This window comes from Epinephelus lanceolatus, chromosome 2 (genome assembly GCF_041903045.1).
Source record: "Epinephelus lanceolatus isolate andai-2023 chromosome 2, ASM4190304v1, whole genome shotgun sequence".
Classification (NCBI taxonomy): Eukaryota; Metazoa; Chordata; class Actinopteri; order Perciformes; family Serranidae; genus Epinephelus; species Epinephelus lanceolatus.
In genome coordinates this window covers 50,617,223-50,630,417 of record NC_135735.1, presented here as the reverse complement: position 1 = coordinate 50,630,417, position 13,195 = coordinate 50,617,223, and the positions used below count along the sequence as shown (strand labels likewise).

The 13,195-nt window shown below is 41.9% G+C and overlaps 1 protein-coding gene across 3 annotated transcripts in view; it reads right to left on the bottom strand.

Annotated features, from left to right (window-relative positions):
* Positions 1-1,602: 1,602 nt before the first annotated feature.
* Positions 1,603-13,195, bottom strand: part of serinc4 (serine incorporator 4) — a 100,296-nt gene continuing 88,703 nt past the window's right edge. For 2 of the 3 annotated variants that reach the window (XM_078162412.1, XM_078162411.1), the window contains exon 11: positions 1,603-6,103. In XM_078162412.1, the coding sequence (XP_078018538.1) occupies positions 5,896-6,103 (208 nt within the window). In that variant the 3' untranslated portion in view covers positions 1,603-5,895. The remainder of the gene's footprint in view (positions 6,104-13,195) is intronic. The other variant, XR_013488191.1, reaches the window with a different exon arrangement.

Below are 13,195 nucleotides of genomic sequence, written 5' to 3'. Positions count from 1 at the left end.
TCCACCTCAAAACATTAAGATGAAGTACCACTGAACACCATTTTGACATATTGTCCTCTACTTATTTCTGAGGATACATTGACTCATCTATATATTTCCAGCAGCTCAGTAGAGTTGGTGATACCAAATGTTTTTAGCAATCAGTAAGTGTTAGGTTTTGGTATCAGTCCCTCAGAGTTAAAGTGTGGAGGGCGGTCTTTCTAGAGCTGCCTTAATGTAAACCCGAATTATCCTTAAATTACACCTGAGACTCCATTGTTCCTGTGTTGAGGAACATTGAGGATTGAGGAAAACCAGCTGCTCTTCCAACACAATGTGGGGAGGGATAATGGACTTTTCCATACCTCCCATCCCAACATGTTCTCATCCCAACTTGACAAATATTGCCGCTTTGTCAATGGACTTTTTTGTCCAAATATAATGCACTAGATGCCTGTGTCTGCTCTTGGATGCTCAGTTTACATTCGTTACTGCACTTGTATAGTGCTCTAATTCTAGTCTGCCGACCACTAAAAGCGCTTTTTACACTACATGTCACATTCACCCATTCACACACACAGTCACGCACTGGTGGCCAAGGGTACCATGCATGGTGCCACCTGCTACTCAGTAACCTTTCACACACACTCACACACTAATGGAACAGCCTTCGGGAGCAATTTGGGTTCCAGTATCTACCACATGCATTGTGTCTTTCCAAAATTACACTTGTCCTTGAACAGGAAATGTAAAATTTCTGCACGTTAGATCCATACAATAGTTTTCAAAATAAACTTATGTCAGTAAAACATCTGGTTTTTATGTTTATTTCCTTGTGCAACAAAAGCATGTGGTTGATTTAGAAAAAAAACATAATGGTGTGGCTCAACATTCAAACAGGAATTAGACAGCAGGCTGCTGGTTTAGAGTCTGGGGTTTGTGGGACCCATCTGCCACTCCCTCTACCTGCCCTATAGAGACTTTACAGCTCCTTATATTACATTGTTTCCGGCAGCATTTCAAACTGACACCGTCCAGCAGTGTATCATACCGCTGGGTAATGTGTCTTTTTTGCATTGTCTAATGCCAAAATCACTGACAAAGAGGCACCATTTGATGAGTTTGTAATGAGACAGAGCTGCCTATCCCTTTACTTCCGGCAGCCTTGCTTGAACCACACCCAACTCCAAACTCTACCTTCATTTTGATCTTAACTATACATCTGTTTTTTGTGTCTCCATCTTGCATTATTGTGACATTATCGTGTTAACAAAATTTGTCCACAGACAGACAAATAAACACCTGGCAAAATACTCAAATGGCTGCTGTGGTTGTTCTCACTACAATAGGTGTCACCAGGATTACATTTTACCATGATGACACACACACACACAAACTCATCAGGTGAAAACAGTACCAGCCATCACAACCAGATTCTTACTTCTTTCTTCTTTTAAACAACTTTACATTAAAATCTAACATATTATAACTCTGCTTTCACCTATCATCTGCCTTTCAAACAGCACATGTAACTGAATGTAAAAGCAACAAGTTCATGGTGCAACATGCAATCAGGATTTAGAGGTGGATTTTTTTTTTGAACTCCAGATATTTCACAACATATTGCTTCACCATGTATTTATATATTTAAAAAAATATGCTCAAACATAACACATTCAGTTGTGTGTCACTTGTTTAACATCTTTTATAGTGTCTGTGTCGTATTCATTTTTAAAATGTGTTATATCAGGTATGCTTTGTGATACTTTATGTGAAAGAGATTATAAATTATACAGTATTTTATTGTGTGGCACTGATTAGCTACAGATATACTAAAGTATAATCTGATTTTAATTCAGAAAACCTTCAGTCTGTTTAATGGTCAGTTAACTTCTGTGCTGTGTGGTATGCATTTGAAATATTTATATAAACATCTTGTCTCAAACCTCATCGACATGTGCCAAAATAATGTCTTTATAATTTTTGTCCATGTTATGTATGAATTATAATGACCCACTCTTCTGAATATTTACTTTTTGTAGACAAAAAGCAATTGAATTTGGCATTAAACATTTTAAAATTATTTGTGCTGCTTAGTTTGTAAGAAAACAATGTATTCACAAAAAAGCATCATATCTACAACAAAGGAAACATTAAACTACACACAATATAACTGTATATGTTTAGGTTTTGATTGAGACTGATTACTGCTCCTTAACTGTGAGGAAGTCATCGCAGAAGGCTCAGTGTGCCTTCAGTGGAAAAGCCAGTCCCACATTTCCACATACCAACACCAGCATGAACATTCGGGGGAATATGGGGGCTATTTTAGATTCACAACACAGTTCTCCTCAGCAGGCGTGACTACTTCATCTGAAGGCATGAGACAGAAAGCTTCTATTATCTCTTGAAGTGATTTTAGGTTGTTTTTTTTAGGGGTTTTTTTGCACTCTTGGTTTCTATTTAACGGTTTCAAAATAGAGTAACAAATACAAACAAAGTGTAAACAAGAATCAAGTGATGGGCGTACTGTAAAGCAACATAATGTGAATATGTAATATTCCTCATTTTAAGTCAAATGTGAAGTATTTCTGCCTTGGTTTAACAAACCTCTGGTGTTGAACTTCATAGAACACCATTATTTTCTGTTTAGCTGCCTCTCAGCCACTCTGTCAGACCATCCAACTGTGCACTTAAAGGTCCATCATTTAAAACAAAAAAAGATGCAGAGAAAGTACTGAAAGAGAATCTGTTATCCCTGTGGCCCATGTACGAAAGCCCAGAGAGGTAACAAAAAGAAATTCTGGTGATCCAGTCAGTTGTAATGGGTTTTCTCTCGTGTGTGTTTCCGACTAAAGAACAGGTTAAAAAAAGGTTTTGTCAGGATAAGTTCTTGGCAAAAAAACTTTTTTCATCTATAGAAACAGATGGAAAAAAATAAAAAGTTTTGGCAGGTGAAAAGAAAAAATATTTTTATACCATGTCAGCCACAGGAGGCTGAAGGGCACCATAACCTCTAAAAAAGAAAAACCATTCCAGGTTAGTTTTCATTTTTCCATGCCCTCAAAACATAGAAAGATAGATTAATAAATCTGACAATTATAACACTGTTTCACCTGAAGACCTTTATCACATATGCCTAAAACTGTAGGCAGTTCAGTTACACAATAAAGCTACAAGCTTATTTCCATTGTGATCCTCTGGGGGAGGGGGTACATATATTATGTTAGCAAGTTATGTAAAATTACTGTCATGTCTCTGTTTGGGCAAAAAATTTATTTAAATCTGCACTAATCTGCAACTGGTGTCGGATGGCTGTGGCTCAGGAGGTAGAGCGTGTTGTACATTAATTGGAAGATTGGCAGTGTAACCGAGTCTTCCAGTCTGCATGTCGAAGTATTCTTGGTCAAGATACTGAACCCCAAATTGCTCCCAATGACTGTTCCATCAATGTGCGAGTGTGTATGACCGAGTAGCAGGTGACACTTTCTATGGTTGCCTCGGCCACCAGTATGTGAATGTGTGTGTGAATGGGTGATTGTGACATGTAGTGTTAAAGTGCTTTGAGTGGTCAAATGACTAGAAAGGTGCTATATATGCGCAGGTCCAAGTGGCCAAAATTAGTTTCCTTCGTAGGGTTGCTGGGCTCAGCCTTAGAGATAGGGTGAGGAGCTCAGACATCCGGAGAAAGCTCGGAGTAAAGTCGATACTCCTTTACATTCAAAGGAGCCGGTTGAGGTGGATCAGGATGCCTCCTTGGCAGACCTAGAACACACTAGAGCTGGAAAGAGCTGGAAAGTGTTGCTCGGGAGAGGGACGTCTGGAGTTCTTCGCTAAGCCTGCTGCCCCGGCCCTAGATTAGCAGATGAAAATGGATGGATGGGTGTATGGATGGATGGACCTGTTCAAAAACTTACTTGTTTCAAAAATGAAAAATATAAATAAGGAACTTTGAAATATTATTCTGGAAAAATCTTTTTTCATCTGTCTTTAAGTCATAAACACAGGAGAGATAAACAATTTAAATCAGGTTTAGAAAATGAATCACCATAAGAAAAACTATCATTCTTACTTGCCTCTCAGGGCTTCCATACTCTGGACTCTTCATGAACAAATCTTTCTTTGTTACTGTCAGTGAGGCACTTCAGGATTAGTTCTTCATTGAATTAAATTAGTTGTCTGGTTTATAACTGTTAGCACAAAGTTAAATAAAGTTCATGCTATTATTCTGTGAACTTTGAACTAATTTGCAGCAGTCACTGGATTGAAAAGGCCTTAATTAATAGATGTTCGAGCAATAATTTTACATTTTGGATATGCTTATTGGCTTTTGTGAAAATAATTAGCTGAGAAATTCTATACCACTCTGTGTCTGTGCATATACGGGTCTATAGCTGGATGCTGATTAGCTTTTGCTTAGAATAAAAACTTGAAACAGGGCACATTTAACTTGGTTCTGTCCAAAGCTCAAAAATTGGTCTAACTGCCCCTCTAAAGCTCTTCGGTTATATCTGTTTGTTTAGTCTGTACATGAACAGAAATGTCAGATTAACAGGTTGTGGTTTTAAGGGGAGATACATACTGAGATCATCCCTCCGCAGACACAGTGTACTTCCTAAAATGATGAGCAGATTTTTAATGTTTATACTGTAACTAGTAACAAATACCTGAATTTGACTGCAGGTGTGAAGCCAATCACTGAAATGTGTTTTATCATCTTGACGTAACTGGGTGTCATATAGTATCATTCAACATGAGTTTTGAGTTACAAGACTAGATTAAAAAAAAAAAAAAAGGTGGTTAGTATTAGTTTGTTAGTATTAGTTTTAAAATAACCAACCACAACACCTCCTGCTGACTGCACAGATTAATCCTCAGAGACATCTGATTTAGTGTTTATTTGACTACAAAATCCTTCACATATCATCAACTTTGAATTCTAAGGTTCTATCTGACATTTGTAGTTATTAACATTATGTGAGGTGGTTTATTTATTTATTTATTTATTTATTTTCAGTTATATGCATTTCTTAACCTTTTTTTCAGTAACAAAAAGGTTCATATCATTTTTGCTGATTGGAATGCAAAAACTTTGAAGCTCCATATCTCCAAACTGCTCAGAACACAGATAGAACCTTAGAATTCTAAGGTGGCAATATGACTGGACACCCTCGCTCAAATGATCTGCCTAAATATTTAGTTAATTTATTTGATTATAGTTGCAACAACGTTCACTATATGATGCAAACAAATTTTATAAGCTACTAAAATGTTACAGTAAGGATCTCTTTCATCAGAGGTTATGTTTGAACTTTGATGCAATTAGCCCAAAGTTCTCTGTTTCCAAATTTGAGAAAGATTTGTTCATGATCAAAACCACTGACATCCTGTCTCGGATCAGGGGACTAACAGGGCTATATTTGTTCGGGCGGATTCTTTTGTTTATCAGAAAGATAAAACATCACTGGGATGTGTGTCTCTGTTCCAACATTACATTAAATATCAAAAATTCTTACTGTCTTATAATATTAAAAGTCTAAATACAGCCAAAAATTGAAAATAAAACTATAATAAAAGTTCATAATGTAGCCACCTACTTACTGTGATCATTATACAGATTGACAGTTCACCCCCTCTGATCCCTTTGGCAATTCATACTGTGTGTTTTCAAACCACAGTCAAGTCCTCACTGGTGGTTTTACTATTGCAGTTTACAGTTTAGAGCGTCATTCAGTTCTTCTGACATTGACAGGGCACTGCGCCCTCTGAGTGGTCCTTGTCACAGCACTGTGAGTCTTGAACCCTGATCCTGTGACTTCCAGTCATGAAAATCTCCTGCAGGGCACTACAAGGAGGTTCCAGGAGTCCTCTGCTGACCTTGGTGCCTCCCTCCTGCCTGGCCCCTGACAGAGCGTGTCAGACACTGACAGAGACGTGGCGGGAGGATCCTGACCGTCGTTTGATGCGTGCACGGCGAGGTCTGGATTCAGACTGACAGCTGCACAGAGGGCCCAGCAGCAGCCAAAGGTAGAGGATCACACAGGCCCAGCAGGACGACATCTTCACACAGAAGGTAGACCAGCTGCCGTGGGTAAAAGTGGTCTCCAACACTGCTGACTCGTAGCTGGAGGAGGACAGCACAGTTTAACTCCATACTACTGCAAGTGCTTAGAAACTGGTCAAAAATTAGCAAAATAAGGAGGGGAGCAGAATATTAAGTGGTTTTTTTTTTTTTTTGCTGCCCCTCCCTGTGACTAAGAGAAAAATGCAACACCCTTCCCACAAATAATATATATGAAAAATGAATGACTTGGTACAAGTCATTTTGTCAGGAATAAAAGTGCACTAGAATTACCACCTTAGGGTTGTATGCCTCCACAAACCACTCTACTAAGTTGCACTAAGTTGCACTTACAGTTACTTCACACCATCATACCTCCTGGCAGCACAGAAGATCTATACAATCAGCAGTTTCAAGGTCCACACCCAAGATTAGTGTAACCAATTGAGTATCTGACTAATTGTCTCCCCTTCTGTTCCTGAGTTATGACACTAAATAATAGCCAGAAGTGTTTTTTGTAGAACACTATGATGTCTTGGGGAAGTTGACCTTTGACCGTCAACTACCAAAGTCTAGTCAGTTCACTCTTAATTAGACATTTGTGACAAATTTGAGGAAACTCCCTCAAGGTCTTTTAAAATATTGCATTCACGAGAATGCAAGGATGGGGTCACAGTTACCTTGACCTTTGAGCACCAAATTCTAATCAGTTTATTCATGACTTGAAGTGGATATTTGTGCCAAATTTGAAGAAATTCCCTTATGGTGTTCTTGAGATAACATGTTTATGAGCATGAGACAGATGCATGATCACAATGACCTTGACCTTTGACCATCAAAATCCAATCAGATCATTGTTGATTACAGGTAATGTTTGTAACAAACCTGCAAATTTTCCCTCAAGGTGTTGTTGAGTTATCCCGTTCAAGAGAATGGGATGGTTGGATGGACAGACATATGTATGGATGGACAACCCAAAATCATAATATCTTTGCCCACAGCTATCGCTGGTGCAGAGGCATAAATATGCACCAAATTTAACAGGACATACTGTAATTTAAGGGTTAGTATATAAATGGAATAATAATTTTCATATAGCTACCAAATCGTACAATAGAAGTGAATTACTGATTGCCAAATTTAAGGTTGCTATCTCCACTTACCAAAGAGTTCTTTGTAGTTTCTATCCCCAGTCATAAAAATGGAGGACGGCCTCCACCTCATCAACCCCACCCCCAAGCACACAGCCCCCCTGCTCCAGCTTGTCCTTCACTACCTGTCAGGTGAGAGATCAGCTGAGGAGGATAAAGACGAGGAAGGCTGCGGGTCCAGATGGCATCAGCTCCAGGCTCCTGACCTGACCAACCTGAGCCTGAGGCTGGGGAGAGTACCACAGCTGTGGAAGACATCCTGTGTGGTACCTGTGCTAAAGACTCCGCACCCCAAGGACTTCAGACCGGTGGTATTAACATCGCACCTCATGAAGACTCTGGAGCGCCTGGTCCTGTCTTGTCTCCGCCCCGCAGTAGGCCCTTCAATGGACCCGCTGCAGTTTGCCTACCAGCCTGGCATTGGGGTGGACGACGCCATCATCTTCCTCCTGCATAGAGCTCTTTCCCACCTGGAGAAGCCTGGAAGCTCTGTGAGAATCATGTTCTTTGATTTCTCCAGCGCTTTCAACACCATACAGCCTGCGCTTCTGAGGGACAAACTGGAGCACATAGGGGTGGCTAATCACCTCACATCCTGGATCCTGGACTACCTCACGGACCGGCCGCAGTATGTCAGGACCCAGGATTGTGTATCAGACTTGGTTGTCTGCAGTACGGGGGCCCCGCAGTGGACGGTGCTGGCACCGTTCCTCTTCACCCTCTACACTGCAGACTTTTCATACCACACCCCCACCTGTCATCTGCAGAAGTTCTCTGACGACTCTGCCAGCTTCAACACAGATGGGGACGACAGGGAGTACAGAGAACTGAATCAGGACTTTGTGGACTGGTGCCTGAGGAACCACCTTCAGATCAACACGGGGAAAACCAAAGAGCTGATGGTGGATTTCCACAGGCGCAGACTCCTCCCCCCAACACCGGTGAACACTCAGGGAAAGGATATTGAGATGGTGACATCTTATAAGTACCTGGGTGTTCATCTTAACAATAAACTGGACTGGGCTGATTACACAACAGCATTATATAAGAAAGGCCAAAGCAGACTCTAACTGCTGAGGCGGCTCAGGTCTTTTGGAGTGCAGGGGGCACTCCTGAAGACCTTCTTTGACACTGTGGTGGCATCAGCCATCTTTTACGGAGTGGACTGCTGGAGCAGCAGCGTCCCGGCTGCAGATAGGAAAAGACTGGACAAGCTGATCAAGAAGGCCAGCTCTGTCCTGGGATGCTCTCTGGACTCTGTGCAGGTGGTGGGAGAAAGGAGGATGACAGCCAAGCAGGACTAATGACTCCCATCCTCTGCAGGAGGAGATAAAAGCTCTGGAGAGCTCCTTCAGCGATAGACTGATTCACCCAAAGTGTGTGAAGGACCGCTATCGCAGGTCCTTCCTGCCTGCTGCTGTCAGGCTACATAACCAGCACTGCTCACAGTAGACTGCACCATGGACACTTTGTTGACACTTTATTGACACTACAGACACTTTATGGACACCACAGCTGTCTGCTGTTTTGCACATACAATCACTTGCACTAGATGTGCTCCCTTTATCCACTGCTCATTTTTTGCTCATTTTCATTCACTGCTGCTCATTATTATCCACTTCCTATTATTTTCATTATCATTAGGGCCCGAGCGACGACGAAGTCGTCTGTAGGACCCTATTGTAATTGCGCTGTTTATTATTATTAGGGCCCGAGCACCTAGCGATCGGGCCTATTGAAATGCAAGGATTGTTTATTATTATTATTATTGTTCTTCCTCCAAATTAATTGCCTTTTTGGGAGGCTTAACATACCTGAAAACTCATGAAACTTTGCACACATCTCAGAACTGGTGAAAAATTTGATATTTTAAGGGTCTCGTGCGCGGGTTCTAAAAAATGGCTCAGTAGCGCCCCCTACAAAAGTTTGAGGAAACAGCCCCTGAAGCCAGTTTAACCTACATGTATGAACTTGGTCAAAAAAGTCATAAGACGTTAATGACACTTTATTGTGGAAACTGTGAGTTTTCATCGAAGGGCGTGGCCACGGCCTGGCGGCGAACTTTGATGTTTCGCCGTGATGATAAACGTTGCTGTAACTTGACTCCACGTGGGAATATCTTGCCAAAATTTCACACATATGATGACAGTCCAGCCCTGAACACATCTACAGAGGAATTTTGAATCACTGCCATAGCGCCACCTACTGGCAACAGAACGCTACTTTATACATTCTTTGATGTCTCTCTTCTAGCAGGTTAATCAGACTCACATCAAACTTGCTGGTCTAAGTCCTTAGACCTTGATGATACTTAAAAATGAAGCTTTTTAGTTTTCATCAAGCGCTGTCACCGTGGCGCCGCCTTGTTCGCCATCAAACACGATGTTGTTTTGAAGGGACAAGGGATGCTTGAAAACTCAACAAACGTGGTATACATATCACAGGTCACAAGTCCTGTTGTCTGATGTGATTTTTGTGCTTTGATGCACCAAGATGGCTCAACAGCGCCCCCTAGAATATTTCAATTAAGCAGCCCCCAAAGCTGGTTTGACCTGCATGTATGAAACTTGGTAGGCACCTGTAACACACTATTACGTACAAAAAAGTCTCTTGGAGCGATGCTCCAAACCCAACAGGAAGTCTGCCATTTTGAATTTATTTGTGCCACTTTTGTGCCTTTTTGCCCATTTCCAGGGCTTGTAAATTAACAAACTTGTCCTACAGATTTAATCAGATTGGCTTCAAACTTGGTGTATGTAAGCGTGACTACGTTGTGACCAAAAGTTATCACAGGATTTGCCCAATGTTGAATGGCGCGCCCGCTGCTGAGCGTTGAATCTTGAGGTCTCGCCATGAAAAACGAAATTGCTGTAGCTTTGGCATAAATGGTCCTGTCTCCACCAAACTTCACATGATTCATATTAGTCCCGCCTTGAACACATTTTCATTACCATATTGCCTGATACTCATAGACCCACCTAGTGGCGACAGGAAGTAGGTCTCATCAAACACTTATCTTTCGATTTATCTGAAAGTTACATGCTGTGGTGTATATTTGATGTACAAAAACATAATATATAATTAGTGCGCTCTCCAACTCCCCCTAGTGGAAAGAGGAAGTGATACAAAATGTGAAATATGTTATTCCAGCACTGTATCAAGGATATGCAGAGTCACTCCTGCATGCGATATCTAACTTTGACAGAAATAAACTGACGTGTCAGAAGGCATCCTGCCAGCCCCCCCCGAGTTGCGTGAAGGTGCGAGGGCCCGTTCATCGCTGCTTGCAGCTTTAATTAGGGCCCGAGCGACGATGAAGTCATCCGAGGACCCTATTGAAATCGTGCTGTTTATCATTATTATTATTATTCTTGTGACATTTCGTGTCCCAATTTCGCCCCTTTCCCAAATTTGAAAATGCTTCTAACTTTCCACATTCGTCCGGCCACATCCGAAATTCGATATTTTTGGGCGGTTGCACATGGTCTGCGCAAAATGCCAAAATAGCGCCCCCTACAAATTTTCAAAATACCCTCCCCATTGGGGTTAGTTTGTCGTAGGCAAACGATATTTGGTACACACATGTATCATACCCAGACGCACAAAAAAGTCTCTTGACGTCATGGTTAAATCCCAACAGGAAGTCGGCCATTTTGTTTTGAATTTTTTCATTACGGCGATTTCCACAACTTACATTTGAACGAACTTGTCCTAGGGATTTCGTCCTATTGACTTCAAAGTTGGTACAGATCATCCTGAGAACATGCTGATCAAAAGTTATTAAAAACTTTTCTCTATGTCAAGGGGCATGGCCGCTAGGACATGACAAATTTTGGCGACTTTTCATTTTCTTGCCATCAAATTTCGAACGGCTCTCCCCCCACATACTTGATCTTAGCAGCTTCAAACTTGCTGGACATGTTGATAGCTCCGCCCCGAACACCCCGATATGTTAATATCCCACCTTACTCATAGCGCCCCCCGGTGGTAACAGGAAGTGACCAGTTTTTACTTTAACATGTACTAATGCCACAAACTTGACCGCATCAACTTCATTCCACTTCTAATGCATGCAGAACAAGTTGGTGAAGCTACCTTATAAACGCTGTGAAGCTATGTCTAATGGTGTCCATGTGGCGGCGTGGCGACTATCGATCCCTCGCCACTAAATACGTTTGGCTTTTTGATGGCTTCACAGTCCCCATATCCTCATGAAAATTGACACACAGGTCAAGAATGGCAAACTCTTGCATCTGATTGGGGCGTCACCCATGAGGGGGACAAAATGCCTCTATAGCGCCCCCTTGAAATTTTCGAAAAACCCTCCCCACAGGGTTTTTTTTTGGAGGTGGAACATGAAAATTGGTACACATGTGTATGTTGTCAAGACGCACATTAAAGTCTCTGGCACCAATGGTCTACTCCAAACAGGAAGTCGGCCATTTTGATTTTGACTTGTCATTTTGACATGATTTCCACATGTTGTATTTTAACGAACTAGTCCTAGGGATTTCATCCAATCGACTTCAGAGTTTTTACAGATCATCCAGACACCATGCTGATCAAAAGTTGTGCTCTGCATGTCTGTAGGTCAAAGGGCATGGCTGCTATGGTGCTGCCATTTTTGATCCATCGCCAAGCATATTCAAGCAGCTCTCTCTCCCACATAATTCATCCAAACTGCTTCAAAATTTCTGTACATGATAAGAGCCCCGCCCTCAACGCCTCCATATGCTCGAAGGCAATCTTGCTCAGGGCGCCCCCTTGTAGAAACAGGAAATGCCATCTTTTACACTGACAAACGCCAACCTCAAGCTCCTGACCTGATCAACTACATTTTGTGGCCACATGACGATCAAGTTGATGAATCTCCACAGTGACACACGTGTCCTGTCATGTTGCAGGCTGCGGCAGTGGCAACTTTTCATCCTTCGCCATGGAACATCAACTTGATATAAATCCTTCATGTATTGTCCGATTTGCTTGAAATTTCACATGTGTGATGAGGGTCCACCCCTGAACGCACCTGCCCACATCTGGTTTCGCTCATGCCGCCCCCTTGTGGAAACAGGAAATGCCCTATTATACATTGACATTGTCAGATTTGCTCGAAACTTCACATGTGTGATAACAGTCCACCCCTGAACGCACCTGCCCACATCTGGTTATGCTCATGCCGCCCCCTTGTGGAAACAGGAAATGCCCTATTATACATTGACATTGTCCAATTTGCTCGAAACTTCACGTGTGATGATGGTCCACCCCTGAACGCACCTGCCCACATCTGGTTACGCTCATGCCGTCCCCTTGTGGAAACAGGAAATGCCCTATTATACATTGACATTGTCAGATTTGCTCGAAACTTCACATGCGTGATGACGGTCCACCCCTGAACGCACCTGCCCACATCTGTTTACGCTTGTAGCACCACCTGGTGGATAAACGAAACATTGCGTTTTTTCGCTCCTGCCAGGTTTTTTCTCCCTTCCCTCCTTCGTCACAGCCCCCATGTGCCTCAGGCCCCCGCAGTTAAATGGGGGAGCGAGGGCCCGATCACAGCTGCTTGCAGCTTTAATTAGGGCCCGAGCACCTAGCGGTGCGAGGACCCTATTGAAATGCAAGGATTTTTTATTATTGTTATTATTATTAGGGCCCAAGCACCTAGTGGTGCGAGGACCCTATTGAAATGCAAGGATTTTTTATTATTAGGGCCCGAGCACCTAGCGGTGCAAGGACCCTATTGAAATGCAAGAATTTTTTATGATTATTATTATTATTATTATTATTATTATTATTATTATTATTATTATTATTATTCCTCCAAATGAATTGCCTTTTTGGGAGGCTTAACATACCTGAAAACTCATGAAACTTTGCACACATCTCAGAACTGGTGAAAAATTTGATATTTTAAGGGTCTCGTGTGTGGGTTCCAAAAAATGGCTTAGTAGCGCTCCCTACAAAAGTTTGAGGAAACAGCCCCTGAAGCCAGTTTAACCTACGT